The sequence below is a fragment of the Chamaea fasciata genome, unplaced genomic scaffold, assembly GCF_029207755.1.
Source record: "Chamaea fasciata isolate MVZ Bird 193981 ecotype frontalis unplaced genomic scaffold, bChaFas1.0.hap1 SCAF_31, whole genome shotgun sequence".
Classification (NCBI taxonomy): Eukaryota; Metazoa; Chordata; class Aves; order Passeriformes; family Sylviidae; genus Chamaea; species Chamaea fasciata.
In genome coordinates this window covers 2,912,285-2,930,094 of record NW_027094116.1, presented here as the reverse complement: position 1 = coordinate 2,930,094, position 17,810 = coordinate 2,912,285, and the positions used below count along the sequence as shown (strand labels likewise).

The 17,810-nt window shown below is 46.8% G+C and overlaps 1 protein-coding gene across 1 annotated transcript; it reads left to right on the top strand.

Moving 5' to 3' along the window:
• The first annotated feature begins 5,198 nt into the window (after positions 1-5,198).
• Positions 5,199-7,136, top strand: LOC136302942 (keratinocyte proline-rich protein-like). The gene is made up of 2 exons (XM_066206519.1): positions 5,199-6,088; positions 6,128-7,136. The coding sequence occupies exons 1-2, from the start codon at positions 5,199-5,201 to the stop codon at positions 7,134-7,136; spliced, it is 1,899 nt and encodes a 632-aa protein (XP_066062616.1).
• The last annotated feature ends 10,674 nt before the right edge of the window (positions 7,137-17,810 follow it).

Here is a 17,810-nt window from a genome sequence, read left to right as displayed (position 1 = left end):
CTCCCCCGAGCCTGGCCCGGAACAAAAGAGCTCCTAATTAGCGAAACCAAGAGTTAATTAACTAATAAAACCCTTTGAGGGTGAAGCAAGAGGGACCCGGGTGAGGAGTTTCGAGTTTCGTTCATTTTTTTCTCGCCCTGAGCGCTGTAAAATCGCCAAAATCGGGAATTTGGGACTCGAAATGAGAGGAGTTTGCTCGTCTTACGGCTCGTCTGCAGCTCTTTAATTACGGATTGTTAATTAAGAGTGTCTGAGGTCGCTGCTCGTCCGCTCACGTCCCCTTTGGTCCCGTGCCCGGGAGCCTGGAACGGATTGGGATCACGGTATGGTTCGGAATTGTGGGACGGTTTGGGATTCTGGGATGGTTTGGGATTCTGGGACGGTTTGGAATCGTGGAATGGTCTGGGATTCTGGGACGGTTTGGAATCGTGGAATGGTTTGGAATTGTGGGACGGTTTGGAATTCTGGGATGGTTTGGGGTTCTGGGTTGGTTTGGGATTCTGGGACGGTTTGGAATCGTGGAATGGTCTGGGGTTCTGGGTTGGTTTGGGATTCTGGGACGGTTTGGAATCGTGGAATGGTCTGGAATTGTGGGACGGTTTGGAATCGTGGAATAGTTTGGAATTCTGGGACGGTTTGGAATCGTGGAATGGTTTGGAATTGTGGGACGGTTTGGAATTGTGGGACGGTTTGGAATTCTGGGACGGTTTGGAATCGTGGAATGGTTTGGGATTCTGGGACGGTTTGGAATCGTGGAATGGTCTGGGGTTCTGGGTTGGTTTGGGATTCTGGGACGGTTTGGAATCGTGGAATGGTTTGGAATTGTGGGACGGTTTGGAATTGTGGGACGGTTTGGAATCGTGGAATGGTTTGGGATTCTGGGATGGTTTGGAATTGTGGGACGGTTTGGAATCGTGGAATAGTTTGGAATTCTGGGACGGTTTGGAATCGTGGAATGGTCTGGGATTCTGGGTTGGTTTGGGATTCTGGGACGGTTTGGAATCGTGGAATGGTCTGGGATTCTGGGACGGTTCGGAATCGTGGAATGGTTTGGAATTCTGGAATGGTTCGGGTTGGAAGGGACCTTAAAGCTCAGCCAGTTCCAATCCAGGGGCAGCGACACCTCCCTCCATCCCAGGTGGCTCCAAGCCCTGTCCAACCTGGGACACTCCCAGCGATGGAGAATCCATGGAATTCCCTGGGTCAGGCCCTCCCCGGAGAACAACTCCTGCCCCAAAATCCCACCCAAAATTCTGTCCCCCTGACCCCATTCCCTGCGTCCTGTCCCTGCAGTTCCTGAGGAAAAATCCTTTTCCAGCTTCCCCTGGAGCTCCAGCAGATCCTGGGAGGGGCTCGAAGGGTTTGGGCCAAGCCAAAACCAACCTTTAAACTTTTCAAATCCAACCTTTAAACTCTAAATCCAACCTTGAAACTTCTCCTGGAGACGCCGAGAGAGGGAGGGAGGGAGGATCCCAAGGGAGGATCCCGAGGGATTTTTTTTTTTTTTCCCAGGGATTTTCCAGGTTTTTCGCGGGCCGATGCTGCGCTCTGGTGGTTGGGAACGCTGGGGAGCGTTGGGGGTATCCAGGTCCTGTGTCCTCTCCTGGAAAAAGGGACATCGAGGAGCTGGAGAATGTTCCAGGGATGGGAAAAGGGCTGGAAAAAGGGGAATGGAGAATTCCTGAGGGAGCTGGGGGGAGCTCAGCCTGGAGAAAAGGGGGATCCAGGGGGGATTTTGGGATCCTCCAGGGGGGATTTGGGATCTGATCCCAGGGAACGGGGCCGGGACGAGAGGGAACGGCCTCGAGCTGGAAATTTGGGATGATTTTTCCATGGAAAAAGGGTCGGGAAGCATCGGGAGGGGCTCAATCCCCATCACTGAAGGGAATTCCTGGAATTCTGTGGGGATCCTTCCCAACCTCTGGGATTTTTGGGATTTTACTTTTTTTTTCCCCTCCTCACCTGGAAGCCGCTGCCAGGTGAAGGAGGAGGAGTTGGAGGAGGGAGAAGATCCCAAAAAACCCCAAAATCCCGGGAGGAGGAGCCGGGTGGGGCCGGGGGGAATTCTCCAGCTCACCTTCAAGGCGGATTTGGGAAGGGCGAGGCCCCGGGAATGCGGAGCTCGTTCCCAAAATAGAAATTCTGGCAGCAGAACAAAGGGAGAGAGAGGGAAAGAAAAAAAAAATAAGAAAAATAAATTAAAAAAGAAAAAGAAAAAAAAAGTAAGAGGAGAAGAAGAAGAAGAAGAAGAAGAAGAAGAAGAAGAAGATGAAGAAGATGAAGAAGAAGAAGAAGATGAAGAAGAAGAAAGAGAAAAAGAAAAAGAAAAAGAAAAAGAAAAAGAAAAAGAAAAAGAAAAAGAAAAAGAGAAAAAGAAAAAGAAAAAGAAAAAGAAAAAGAAAAAGAAAAAGAAAAAGAAAAAGAAAAAGAAAAAGAAAAAGAAAAAGAAAATTTGCCTTTTTTGGGGTTATTTTTGTTCAAAATGAACGCCTGAAGATGCTGAGCGGATCTTTAGTGACTTTAAAAATTCATCTTCTGGGGTTTTTTTGGGGGTTATTTTACGTCCCAATGAACCCGTGGAAGAGCCGAGCAGATTTTTAGCGACTTAAGAAATTTATCTCCTTTTTTTTTATTATTATTTCTTTTTCGTCACAATGAAGCCGCGCAGGTGCTGAGCGCATTTTTAGCGACTTAAAAAAATTCCTCTCCTGTTGTTTTGGGATTGAATTTTTTTTTTTTGTAATGCACCCACGAAGGTGCTGAGCACATTTTTAATTACTCTAAAGAAAAAAAAAAAAAAAAAGAATTCTTGTTTTTATCAGCGTTGAATCCCTGTGAGATAAGGGAGGTGATGACGGGGGAAGTCACACGGGGCTGGCGGGAGGAAGTTTTTGTCACCCCGGGGTGTCCCCGGGGTTGTCACCTGTCTCCGGAGCAGCGGGAATGTGGCTCCGGTGACTCTCAGGTGACACCGGTGGAGCTCAACCCAAAAATAAAAAACCTCCTCCAAAAAAAAAACAAACCCACATCGGGCTTTCTGATTGGTTCGGTTCCTTATCTCACACAGATTGAAAAAAAAAAAAAGTCAGAGAAATAGGAAATTAGTTTTTTTAAAGTCGCTAAAAATGTCCTCTCCGCACACAAGGGGGGATTTGTTCTCCCGTTTTCCCTCAGCAGATCCAAATCCACGCCCAAAATCTGGCCCAAAAACCCCCAAAATTTGGGCGTTGAGGTGAAACTACGGAGCTGGAGAATCCCCATGGAAAAAAAAACCGGAAAAATTCCATTCCCAGGGACGGGAAAAACCCCAATCCTACAAATCCAAGGGGTTCAATCCCCCCAAAAAACAACCCCAGGGCTGCTGGGAATGCCAGGGAGGATTATCCCGAGCTAATTACCAGGACAAAGCAAAACCCGGCCCTGGTGACGCCAACTCTCGGAGAATTGGAGTTTTTTAATTAAAAAAAAAATTAAGGTTTTGGTGGATAATGAGCTGCACCCACCACATGGGGGAGATTTATTTTTCCCCTTTTCCCTCAGCAGATCCAAATCCACGCCCAAAATCTGGCCCAAAAACCCCCAAAATTTGGGCGTTGAGGTGAAACCACGGAGCTGGAGAATCCCCATGGAAAAAAAAACTGGAAAAGAACCAATTGGGGATGGGAAAAAAAAAAACCCTGGAAAAAAAAAAAACAAACCCCAATCCTACAAATCCAAGAGGTTTAATCCCCCCCCAAAAACAATCCCATGGCTGGAGCAGCTGGGAATGCCAGGGAGGATTAATTATCCCGAGTTAATTACCCCGGGAAGGTGACATGGAACAACCACTCATTGTCCGGGATGAGTCGGCGGCTCCGAGTCGCTCACGGGACTGAGCCCAGCCCTATAAAAACCCCGAAGGATTTGGGATTTGGGATTTGGGTCGCTGCTGAAAGCTCCTCCCGGGCCCCCCAGGAGCTGGGTGAGTCCCGGCTCCGATGGGAATTTTTGGGAATTTCCAGGGAATTTTCAGGGAATTCTCTGGATTCCTGGAGTGAGGATGGGATGGGTTGAGGGGGCTCAGGGGGAAATTCTCCATCCTAAAAGGATTTTCGAGGGAGAGTGGGGCAGGGGTTGGGGATTTGGGGTTTTGGGGTTTGGGGGAAAAGAGCGGCTGGTTTGGGGGAAAAGAGCGGCTGGTTTGGGGGTGGGATTGGGGGATTCCTGGGAGAGATCCGGGGTGGTTTTAGGAAAAATCCCGGCTCGTTTTGGGGCTGGGATTGGGGGATTCCAGGAAGAAAACTGGAATTGGTTTTAGAAAAAAATAACTCCTCATTTTGGGATTGGGGGATTCTGGGGAGAAATCCGGGGTGGTTTCAGAAAAAAATCCCAGCTCGTTTTGGGGTGGGATCCGTGGATTTCAGGGAGACATCCAGAGTGGTTTTAGAAAAAATAACTCCTCAGTTTGCAGGCGGATTTGTCGTTCCCAAGGAGAGATCTGGGATGGTTTGAGAAAAAAAAATCCCAGCTCGTTTTGGGGTGGGATTCTGGGATTTTGGGGAGAGATCCGGGGCGGCTTTAGAAAAAACAACCTCTCGTTTTGGGGAGGGATTGCTTGTTCCCAAGGAGAGGTCTGGGGTGGCTTTGAAGAAAATCCCAGCTCGTTTTGGGGTGGGATTGGGGGATTCCTGGGAGCGATCAGGGGTGACTTTAGGAAAAAAATAAACCACTGATTTTGGGGTGGGATTGGGGGATTCCAGGGAGAAATCCAGGATGATTTTAAAACAAATTAACTCCTCAGTCTGGGGTGAGATTGGGGGATTCCTGGGAGCAATCAGGGGTGACTTTAGGAAAAATAACTCCTCAGTCTGGGGTGAGATTGGGGGATTCCAGGGAGAAATCCAGGATGATTTTAAAACAAATTAACTCCTCAGTTTGGGGTGAGATTGGGGGATTCCTGGGAGAGATCCGGGGTGACTTTAGGAAAAATAACTCCTCAGTTTGGGATGAGATTGGGGGATTCCAGGGAGAAATCCAGGATGATTTTAAAACAAATTAACTCCTCAGTTTGGGGTGAGATTGGGGGATTCCTGGGAGCGATCCGGGGTGACTTTAGGAAAAATAACCGCTGGTTCTGGGCTGGGATCGGTGTTTTCCAGGGCGACATCCGGGCTCCAACCCCATCCGTGTCCTCCCCGTCCTGCCACGTTGTCCCCAAGATGTCCTGCTACCTGCACCAGCTGTCCCCCGGTGTCCCCTCCCTGTCCCAGCGGTGTCACTCCACCACCTGCATCCCCCAGGCCACCCTTGGCCGTGTCCCCCTGCAGCGGGCGACGTCCTCCGGGCTGTGCCACCAGCAAAGCGTCACCTGGGCCGCGCCCCGCCAGCTCTGCGTGCCCCACACTGTCCCCAGGAGGGTGACAATGTCCGGGCCACACCAGCTGGGGGTGACCCAGTGTGTCCCACAGCGGCAGAAGATTGTCCCCAGGCAGGTGACAACCTGTGTGCCACAACTGCAGAAGATTGTCCCCAGGTGTGTCACCACCTGTGTGCCACAGCAGCACGGCACGGGTGTCGCCGGTGTCACCCAGTGTGTGCCGCAGCAGCTGCAGGTGCCACAGTGGTGCCCACCTGTGCCACAGCAGCCGAAGATTGTCCCCAGGCAGGTGACAACCTGTGTGCCACAGCAGCAGGAGATTGTCACCGGTGTCACCCAGTGTGTCCCCCAGCAGCTGCAGGTGCCACCTCCCCAGTGTGTCCCCCAGCAGCAGAAGACTGTCCCCAGGTGTGTCACCACCTGTGTGCCACAGCAGCACACCACGGGTGTCACCGGTGTCACCCAGTGTGTCCCCCAGCAGCTGCAGGTGCCACCTCCCCAGTGTGTCCCCCAGCAGCAGAAGGTTGTCCCCAGGTGTGTCACCACCTGTGTCCCACAGCCGTTTGTCACCCGGGGGGTCCTCCAGCAGCAGGGTGCCACCAGGTGTGTCCCCCAGCAGTGTGTCACCGCGTGTCCCCAGCAGGGTGTCCCCAGGTGTGTCACCTCCTGCATCCCCCAGCAGCGCGCGGCGCAGAGCGTGTCCTACCAGTGGGTGACAGTCCCCCGGCAGTGGCAGAGTGTCACCCCCAGTGTCCCCCGGCAGTGGCAGAGCGTCACCAGCGGTGTCCCCCAGCAGTGGCACGGCAGGTGTGTCACCAAGTGTGTCCCCGAGCAGTGTGACAGCGGCGGGGTCAGCGTTTGTGTCCCACAGCAGAGTGTCACCAAGGGTGTCCCCCAGCAAAGTGCCACCAAATGTGTCCCCAAGGGTGTCCCCCAGCAGAATGTCACCAAGTGTGTCCCCCAGCAGAGTGGGACAATCTGTGTCCCCCAGCAAAGTGTCACCCAGTGTGTCCCCCAGCAGAGTGGGACAATCTGTGTCCCCCAGCAAAGTGTCACCAAATGTGTCCCCAAGTGTGTCCCCCAGCAGAATGTCACCCAGTGTGTCCCCCAGCAGAGTGGGACAGTTTGTGTCCCCCAGCAAAGTGCCACCAAATGTGTCCCCAAGTGTGTCCCCCAGCAGAATGTCACCCAGTGTGTCCCCCAGCAGTGTGGGACAGTTTGTGTCCCACAGCAAAGTGTCACCAAATGTGTCCCTAAGGGTGTCCCCCAGCAGAGTGTCCCCAAGGGTGTCCCTCAGCAGTGTGGGACAATCTGTGTCCCTCAGCAGAGTGTCACCAAATGTGTCCCCCAGCAAGGTGTGACCAAGTGTGTCCCCCAGCAAAGTGTCACCCAGTGTGTCCCCCAGCAGTGTGTCCCCCAGCGGCATGTGACAATCTGTGTCCCCCAGCAAAGTGTCACCAAGTGTGTCCCCCAGCAGAGTGGGACAGTTTGTGTCCCTCAGCAAAGTGTCACCAAATGTGTCCCCAAAGGTGTCCCCAAGGCTGTCCCCCAGCAAAGTGCCACCAAATGTGTCCCTCAGCAAAGTGTCACCAAATGTGTCCCCCAGCAAGGTGTGACCAAATGTATCCCTCAGCAAAGTGTCACCCAGTGTGTACCCCAGCAAAGTGCCACCAAATGTGTCCCCAAGGGTGTCCCCAAGGGTGTCCCCCAGCCGTCGGGCGCAGTGAAGATCTCCAGCCACTCCAAGAAATTCTGCTCGGCCCCCAAGTGGCCCTGGTGACACGAGGGTGACGAGGACAAATGCACAAATATTTCGTGTTTCTACAAATATGAATCGAAATAAACGTTCCTGTCCGACCTCGGACTGAAATCTCGGGTTTCTGCCTCTTGGTGGGTTTTTTTAATTAAATTTTGTAAAAAAAATATATTTAAGCATTATTATAATTATTTTATTAATAAATTAATGTTAATAAATGTTTGATATTTATTAATCAACGTTGATAAATGTTTGCTATAATATTTATGGAACGTGATGTATTTATTTAACGTGAAATGTTCATTTAATATTAAATATTTATTTAACAGAAATAAGTGTTTTAATACAAAATATTTCTTTAATATTAAATATTTATTTAGCAGAACTACGCATTTAATGGGAATGTGGGAATTTCACCGGGAATGTGGGAATTCCAGCAGGAAATGTGCTGCTTCCCGAGCCATCCCTCCCATGACTTTCGGATGTGGCTTTTCCCACGGAACCTTCCAGAAAAATCCTCCTGAGGATCCTGGGAGGGGCTCGGGGGTCTCCACAGGCTCAACATTCCCAAAATTCCCGAAATAATTCCCCAAATTCCCACCCCTTCCATGACTTCTGGAGGTGGCTTTTCCCAGGGAACCTTCCAGAGCAATCCTCCTGAGGCGAACGGGGGAGGGCGGATCCCGAATTTTGGGGTCACCGGGATTTAGGGGAATGTTTTGGGGTTTGTGCCGGAGCCTGACTCAGCCGTGCTGCAGTTTTCCCGGCTTTTAATTGGGAATAATGACTCCCCCATCCTCAAAAAAAAAAAAAAAAAATCCCAGGATTCTCCAGGAGATGAAAGGACCTCGCAAATGTTAATTAAGAACATCGGGGTTGCTAATTAAGGACGCTTTTAATGGCAGGTCACAAGCGACTCTCCTTGATCCCGAGCTTCCCGTGGATTCGGGATCGTAAAAACCCGGATTATTCCGGGCTCCGACGCCGGTTTATTCCCCCCCAAAACAAGATTTTAGGTCAAGGGGATTAAAAAGTTTATTGCTGTTGTTGTTTTTTAGGAGAGGGAGAATCCATAAAAGCGAGAGGAATCCGGGTTGGGGTCGGGATTTTTTTTCCTTGGGGTTCCTCCCTTGAGCCTTCGGAATTTTGGGATGGGCCTGGAAAAGAGGCTCCATGTCCCTGTTATTTCCTGCTGGGGGAAATTAAATGGGCTGGGAAAGCAGGAAATAAAACGGGGAAATTTAGGTTGCGGGTGGTGGTTTGGAGGTTGATGTTCCAAATATTCCAAATATTCCAAATATTCCAAATATTCCAAATATTCCAGTATTCCAAAAATCCAATATTCCAAAAAAATCCAATATTAAAAATTTCCAATATTCCAATATTCCAACACCCAAATATCCCCGATTTCCAATACTCAAAACATTCCAACACTCCAAACATTCCATTACTCCAATATCCAAATGTTCCAACATTCCAGAAGTCCAATGTTCAGACAGGCCAATATTCAAATCGTCTACTATTCAAACACTCCCAATTTTCCAATGTTCAAATATTCCAACCAACTCCAATATTCCACTAGTGAATTATTCAAAGAATCCAACATTCCAATATTCCAATACCCAAATATCCCCAAATCCCAATACTTCAAATATTCCAATACTCCAATTTTTTTTTTTTTTTGGATTTGTTTTTTTTTTGTTGTTTTTTTGGTTGTTTTTTTTTGGGGTTTTTTGGGGTTTTTTTGGTGGGATAAACAGGGAACAAAGGGAAGCACCGGGTCGGGAAATGGGAATTTTGGGAGGTTTTTTTTCTGGGATCCTTTTGGTTTTTCTGGCTTTTTTTATGGGATAAACAGAGAACAAAGTGAAGCACCGGGACAGGAAATGGGGAATTTTTTGGGTTTTTTTTTTTTGGGATGAGCCCGTTCCCTTCTCCCCTTTTGTGGCTCCGTACGAAGCGTCGCCTCTTTGTGACAGGGAAATTTTAGGGAGCTCCAAATTCCCGGGATGGAATTCGAGTATCCCGATAATTATGGGATGCCCCGAGTCTTTCCTGGCTGGACTTTCAAAGGGATTCCCGCCATGGGAATGAGGAATTTCCTTCTTCATTCCCTTGGCTGGGATTGGGGTATTTTGGGGGGTCAAAATTTGACTTTTTGGGGTTTTATTTTCGGGTAAAAATTTGATTTTTTTTTTGCCGGAATTTCGGGATTGAGGATGGTTTTTCTGGGATATTTATTTGGTTTTTTTTTTTTTTTTTGCCTGGTCTAATTTTTGGGATCCAGGACATCCCCGAGGAGCCGCACGTGGTTAAACGAAATTAAATTAATTAAAGCATCGCCCAAGCCAAACCCAACCTCTCTCCAAAATTCCCCCCGGGGGCATTCCCGGCTTCCATAAAAACCCGGCCGAGCTCGGGTTTTTCCCGGGCACTTCCCTCCGGATCTTCTCCCTCATGACCCGGGTAAGTCCCTGAAAATCCCCCCCAAAAATTCCATTTTTTGGTTGGTTTTTTTTTTTTTTTTTTTAAATTCCCGAATTTCTCCTCCAGCTTTGCGGGATGCGCTGAGGGAAAATCGGGATGAGATTTTGGCCAGAATGGGATTTTTGGGAGGGTTTTCCTGGGGTTTTTTTTTTAGGATTTGGGTCCGTAAAGGGCTGGAAAAACCGACGCAGCCTCTCCAAAGGAAATGGAGAAATCCGCTGCTGCTTTTAGTATTTTAATGAAAACAATAAGATAAATTGAAAATAATATCAATAATATATATATAATACATTAAAAATATATATACATACAACATAAATATATAAAAACAAATATATATAATAAATAGTGTATAAATATATATAAAATATATTATTTTTATTTATTTACATATATAAACAATATATAAATGTATATATTCAGATGTGAAAATAATATAAATAAATATAAAATAATTTTTAAAATTTAAAAATATTTTAATTTCTTAAAATATTTTATTATTATTATCATTATCATCATTATTATTATCATTATCATTATTATCCCTATTTTTCCCCCAATCAGACCAAGGAATTGGCAGAATTTCAGACGGGGAAAATCCCACTTTTCCACCCGTCCAAACCCCCCAATTCCTAAAAATTCCCTGAATTTAAACGCCCTAAAAAACGAGTGGGAGGTGCAAATAATCCCTCTAATTAAGGTTTTATCCTGATGAGCTGCCATTGTTTTCCTGGCGTTGTTTTTGTTGGACAAGGATTGTTTTGATGGTGGTGATAAAGAGTCTTCCAAACTCGTTTATTTTATTTTATTTTATTTTATTTTATTTTATTTTATTTTATTAAAAAAAAAAAAGAAAAGGAAAAAAAAGAAGATGAAAAAAAAAAGAAAGGAAAAAACCCCACCAAAAATAAAAAAGGGGGAGGGGAAAAAAAAGGAAGGAAAAATAAAAAAGGAAAAGGAAAAGAAAAAGAAAAAGAAATAAAATAAAGGAAAAAAGGAAAAAAAACCCCAAAACAGGGAACCAGAAGTGCCCCAACCCCATCCCTGACCCCAAATCCTTTTGGGATCGGAGCTGGGGCAGCTCCAAAAACCCCAAAACTCTCCCGAGGCCGCGGCCACACCCGGTTATTACCCGGTGCCAAACCCGCAATTTGAATTCTGGCTCCTCTTTCATCTCAATTTCAAAGGGCAAAGCCGGGGAGGAGCCCGGGAGGGTTTGAAGGGCTGAAAATCCGGATTTTTTTTCAGGTTCTCCCAGGTCAGAACCGGGGACGCGATTTTTTTCTCTCCCCTCCCGAACACACCCCGGGGTGAATCACGAAGCGGCGAGTTTCTGTGCTGAGTCACCCCAAAAATAATCGAGAAAATCATTATTTGGGGGGTATTTTTGGTGAAAATAATTGCAATTTTTGAGGTTTCTTTGGTTGAAAATAATTGTACTTTTTGACCTTTTTTTTGGTTGAAAATAACTGTTGGGGTTTTTTTAAAATAATTGTATTTTTTGGGGGTTCTTTTTGGAAATAATTGTATTTTTCGATGGTTTTTTTTTGTCGAAAATAATTGTATTTTTCGGTGTTTTTTTTTTTTTTTCTGAAAACAATTGGGGGGTTTTTTTTGTTTATTTTTTTATCCCCGCAGGTCTGAAGCCTCGCTCCGCCATGCACTGCCCCGCCGGGCACCTCCTGCCCGGCCCCAAATTCCTCACCGAGCTCCTCCCGCCTCACCCCGAACCTTTCGCCAACACTTGCCACCCTCTGAGCATCACCAAGAGCCCGGTGGCGGCGTCACCTTGGTGTCCCCAAAGCGCCGCCGCCGCCGTGTCCAAGAACCCGCTGGTGTCACCTTGGTGTCCCCAAAGCGCCGCCGCCGCCGTGTCCAAGAACCCGCTGGTGTCACCTTGGTGTCCCCAAAGCGCCGCCACCGCCGTGTCCAAGAACCCGCTGGTGTCACCTTGGTGTCCCCAAAGCGCCGCCGCCGCCGTGTCCAAGAACCCGCTGGTGTCACCTTGGTGTCCCCAAAGCGCCGCCACCGCGTCGACGCTACCGTGCCAACCTCTGGTCCAAAAATGTCTTTTGATGTTCCCGGATTCTTGCGAGACCACCCAACTTCTCCCCGCCTCGAGGGTCTCCGGCGTCCTCCAAAATTTGGAAAGTCCCCGAAGGGACAAGAAACGGGTGGCCCGGAGCCTTCCGCCCTGCGCCCCGCGCTGCCCCGAGCCCTCCCGGCTCCGTTTTCCGCCCTGCGGGATCCGCTGCTCCTCCTCGGCGTCCTGCTGTGGTCAGTGTGGCTCTCGTAGAGTGACCAGATGTCCCCCGAGCTGCGTGGAGGTGACCGGCGGTTACTCGCCGCCGCTCCGCGGTGTCACCGAGTGTCCCCCGCAGCGTTACTCCTTCCTGCGGGAGGACCTGACGGGTGAGGTGGTGGCACCTCACAGGTGCTCCAAGGGTTACCCCACGCAGGAGTTTGTCACCTGCTGCTACTCCTCGGAGCAGAGGTTGAGTAGCGCCGGCGGGGTGGTCAAGGGGACGCAGGAATGTCCCCAGCTCAGGGGAGCGGTCAAGGAGTGTCCCCAACTCAGGGGAGCGGTCAAGGAGTGTCCCCAACTCAGAGCAGGGACCAAAGAGACCAGGGAGTGTCACCAGCTCAGGGCGGTGACCAAAGGGACCAAGGAATGTCCCCAGCTCAGGGCGGTGACCAAGGTGACCAAGGAGTATCCCCCGCTCAGAGCAGTGACCAAGGAGTGTTCCCAGCTAAGAGCGGTGACCAAGGGGACCAAGGAATGTCCCCAGCTCCGGACGGTCACCAAGGTGACCAAGGATTGTCCCCCGCTCAGGGCAGTGACCAAAGGGATCAAGGAATGTCCCCCGCTCCGGTCAGCGGCCCTGCTGGAGGGGACAAAGGGCAGGAGCTGCTCGGTGCCGCAGCTGAGCCGCTCCCGCTGTCCCCAACACCCCCGAGGGCCCCCCCGGCCCTCCCGGCTGACCACGGCCGGGGTCAAGCGCTCCGGACACTCCAAGAAAAGTCGCTGCGCTTCCAAGTGGCTCTGGTGAGGGGATTGAGCTCAAATTTGGGGTGATTCCCCCTCCACGGAGCCAAAGTTTGGGGTGATTCTCCCTCCATGGATCCCAGGGTTGGGGTGATCCTCCCTCCATCCTTTGGACCCATGGAGCTGAAGTTTGGGGTGATCCCCCCTCCACGGAGCCAAGATTTAGGGTGATCACCCCTCCACGGTGCCAAGGGTTGGGGTGATCCTCCCTCCATCCTTTGCATCCATGGAGCCCAAATTTGGGGTGATTCCCCCTCCATGGAGCCCAAACTTGGGGTGATCCTCCTCTCCATGCCCCCCAAGCCTGGTTTCACCCCAAATCGTGCCCACATTAAGCTCACGGAGCGAATCCCCCATTTTAATCGACTCCAAATTCGGATTTTTCAGCCCCGGGGAGAGGTTGAGGAGCTTTGAGACACCCAGAAACTCAACCCAACGATTGTGACAAAGTTTGTGCCGTTTTTACTGTGGCGGGATCGATTCCACTCTGCTTCCACCACTCGCAATAAACTCACAAGAAATTCCTGCTCTCTGCCTCGTTTGTTTTTCATCTTTTAAAACAGTTTCGAGTTCCTACTCCTGGAAATATAATAAAACAAAACCCAAAAAAACCCCCAAAACAAAACCCCACAACCCCCCCTAAACCTTTCCCTGTTGTTACACTTCCCCTTTTGTGTAAAATAAGGGGAATAATCACAATTTTACTGTGTGGAGGGGATGATGTTACAGGAATTCCTTCCCAGTATCCAACTGAATTTCCCTCGAGATCCGGAAAAGGCGCCTCGGGCCGGTGCTGCCGCCTGGTGGCGACGGGGCAGAACTGTCCTCAATCCCCCCAAAATTCCGTCCTCAATCCCCCCAAAATTCCTCAACCCCCCCAAATATTCCATCCTCAATCCCCCCAAAAAAATTCCATCCTCAATCCCCCCCAAAAATTCCCGTTCCCGGTTCCCCCAAAGGAGCTCCCGCTTCCAGAATTCAGTTGGTAATTCCCACTACAAGGACACGTCGACAGATGATTTTAAGAAGGGAAAACTCTCGGGTTTTCCCCGCTGCCCTTTCCCCTCCCTCATCCCGAGGTTTTCCTGGTGGGATTTTTCCCCTTGGAAAAGGAAATTTCCCCTCGAGACCGGAAAAAAAAGCAACGGGAAAACCCCGAAAAGCGCCGCCTGGTGGGGATGGGGGAGAACCGCACCAGGAATTCCATCCTCATCCCAAAATCCCCCCGCAAAAAACTCCCGGTTCCCCCAAAGGAGTTCCCGCTTCCAGAATTCGAATGAGAATTTTCCTCCGGCGAGGAAAAACCTGGAGGTTAAAATGAGTCCCCGCTTTGGGTGGGTTTGGATCCTCTGCAGGTTAAACCGCATCAGAATAAAAAATCCCAAAATTCCCGGACGTTTTTTGGTGGTTTTGGTGGTTTGGTTTTAGTGGTTTGGGGGTTTTTTTTTTGGTGGAGGAAAACTCCAAGCAGGGGTTGGTTCAGGAGCCTCCATGAGATCCGTGGAATTATTCTCAAAGGACGTGAAATAAATAATACAGAAATTTATAATAAATAATAAAATGGGATTTCCATCGTATTCCCAGAAATCTGCAATAATAACAGAGCTCAGTGGGAAGGAGGAATTCCAACCCTGAATTTTTTTTTTGGGGGGGGGGGGGGGAACTCTGCGAGAACCTGGAATTGTCTTTTCGGAGACAGGGAAATTATCCCGATAACGAGGTTCCCACGCAACCCGAGGGGTGTCAAAACCCATCAGGAATATTCACGAGTAAATTATGCATGCAAAGCGTTTTCCCCTTGTAATATAAATAAGAAAATTATCCCAGAAAACCCCCTGGGGGTTTGGAGCAGCTCTGGAATATTCCCCTGGGATGGAAGCGCCCCTTCCACAGATAAACAGGATGTTGTTCTCCGGGTATTTTGCATAGTCATTAAGCAAAATAATTGATTTCTCCTCCAAAAAAAAAAAAAAAAAAATCACTCCAAACTTGGCTCTGAAGAGGTTCCAGGGGATTTTTCAGGAGCAGGAATTGATTCCCAGGGATTTCCACTGGGACAGATTGTCCAGGGAATGTGGGAGAATATTCCAGAGCCATCCCAAAAATTCCGCGTTGGAGCACTGGGATCCTTTCCTGCCTGAAGAATCCCCAAATCAGGCTAAGAATTCCATAAAAATTCCCAATTAGTTCCATAAAATTTCCATCCCGGAATTCCGGGATTCTCTCAGCCCTGAGGATCTGGCCTAAATCCTTGGGAAATCAGCAAAATTCTTTAATTTTTCCAGCTTCCACAGGATTATTTTTTTTTTCTTCATATTTAAGGAAATTTCAAGGAATTTTTAGCCTGAGGAAAAATCGGGATGAGGCTTGGAGCCAGCTGGGACGGCGGGAATTGACAGGGAAAAGGGTTGGAATAGGATTTCAATCCCATTTTCCCTAAACGGGAAATTCAGATTTTCCCACCCAAAACCATCCCAGGGATTGGAAATCCAGGCGGAAAGGACAAAATCCCCTCCAAAATTCACTTTTCCTGGAAAAAAAACAAACCCAAAAAACAAAACCCAACGGGAACCCCTGGGAGGGGGGGAATCCACAGCAGGAATTCCCACGGCAAAGGGAATAAACAACCCCCCAAAGTAATTAGGGGTAATTAAGATTATTACACATGAGGGGAGGGCAATTAAAGGGTGCCTCAGCTTCCTGGAAGTTCGGGGGCTCTTTATAAAACTCCCAGGATTTGGGGCTCCCCCCTGGATATTCCTGCGGATTCCTTCCTGGAATTTTGGTGAGTCCTCCTCTCCCTTCCGTTCTGTAATTTTGGGGGGAAAACTGCCTAAATAAATAAATAAATAAATGCGGGGTTTGAGGGGAGTTTGTGGCTCCCAAAAATCCCAAAGGGGATTATTTTATTTATATATTATATATTTATATATATATATAAAATTATATCTATCTATCTATCTATATCTATCTATTGTATTTATTTTAAAATATTTATATATATATATATAATTCCTATATATATATATATATATATAATTATATCTATCTATCTGTATCTGTCTTTCTATATATATTTTAAATATATATATCTTATATATATATATATATATACACTATATTATATATACTATATAATATATATGCATATATTTATAATTCCCGCTGGGAATTTATTTTGTTGGATAATTTGGGAGGTGAGTCCAGCCTTAGAAACGGGGACCGGAATTCTCGTTAAAATAAAAATTGGGAAAAAAAAAAATTCTGAAGGAATTAATGTCAATTAGAACAAAAGTCATTTAAGTTCTTAATTCCGGTGGGATCGGGATGAGTTTGTCATAAAAATCACGGAATGTTTTGGGGTGGGCGGGATTTTAAAGGTCGGGATGCTCAGCAGCGCTTTGTCCGTATTTTTCCATTAAAAAATCAGAGGAAATCTGGGATTTCCTTTTTTTTTTTTTTTCCCCCACAAGTTTTATTATTCACAAATTCAATTTATTTTCTATGGGATAAAAAGGGAGGAAAACCTTTTTTACTCCTTTTTTTCCTGCTGGAACGACCCAAACCAGAACCCATTTTCCCTAAAAAGTTGCTTCTCCCCAATTTCCAACCAGCCAGGGAATTCCTTTGGAGCAAAACCTCATTTTTTGGTAGCACTTTTGGGAAGGAGAAACTCCAAATCTGTCGTTTTCCCACCCCAAAAAAATCGGGAAATTCTCAGAAAAGAGAATTCGATCCCCAACAGAAAAATAATGGGATTCCCCCGGACTTTTCCAGCAGAATTTTTGGAGAAAAAACAAGATTTTGATGGTTTAAACCAAGACCTACCTCCGAAGGAGCCTCTGGAAGAGCCCGGATTCCTCCAGGGTTAAAAAAACCTTACAGGATTTTTATCGGGAACCATCCTCATCCCACAGGTAAATCCCAGGAGATATTCGGGAATTAATTCCACAGGAATTTAAAATAAAAAATAAAAAATCCGGGCACCCAAAAATTCCCTGTGGAGTTCTGGAATTCATCTGGAGGAAGGATTTTTCCCCAGAATTTCGGGGATTTTGGGGGTTTTCAGGGTGAAGGAAACGCGGATCCAGAGCCGGGAGCGATCCCAGGCTCTGGAATTTGCTCTGGGTAATTATCCCAGCGAGGGTTGGGCACGTTGAGATAAACAAATTATTGGGGAAGGCATGGAAAATCCTGGAATTGTGGCCTGGATGAAGCCAGGGTGGGGTTTGTTTGGTTTTTTTTGAGAGGGGGGAACTGCGCTGGGGGCGTTCGGTTTCAAAGTAACTTTTTAAAAAATTAAATGGATTTTTACAAAAAAAAACTAAAATGAAAAATTAAATTTATAAAATTGAAGAGCTAACGTTAAAGATTAAAATAAGTAGTTGAAATAAAAATCTTAAAATTAATGTAAGAAATAAATATTGGTTTTGAGACTGACATTAAAAATTAAATAAAAAATCAAACCCCAGAATTTAAAAAAAATTAAATAAAAATGTACAAGTAACATGAAATTTAAGTAATTTCCTTTAAGAGAAAACTAAGAAATGAAACAAAATTTTCAAAAACTAAATTTAAAAACTGATTAACAGTTTAAAACAACAATGAAAGTTAAATGGAACCACATTAAAAAAAAAAAGATTAAAAACCAGAATGAAATCTAAAAATAACAATGGAAATCGAATTGAATTTAAAAGAATTAAGAAAGTAATCTTTAAAAAATACCACTAAAATGAAACAGAATTGTAAACTGTAAAACGGAAAAAAGAAATAAATTTTTAAATATAATCAAAAACATTTCGTTCAAAATATTTCATTCAAAATACAATTCGAAATACAATAAAAAATACAATAAAAATGCAATAAAAATACAATTAAAAATATTATTAAAAATCGAATTAAATGGAGAAATAGTAACTAAACCACTTTTTTTTTTTTCCTGCTGGGATTTACAAAATAAACAGGAACAAATTTCTTCAATTCCAAGACGTCTTTGGTCTTCTCTGGCTTCAGGTTCTCGTCGATTTCCCTGCCAGATGTGCTCGGAATTCCAGGGGCCGTGCCCGCCGCCCGAGGCCTCGGCCTCCAGCCAGCCCTGCGCCGTTTCCTGCGGCGCCTCCCGCGTCATCATCTTCCCTCCTCCCGTGCTCGTCACCTTCCCGGGA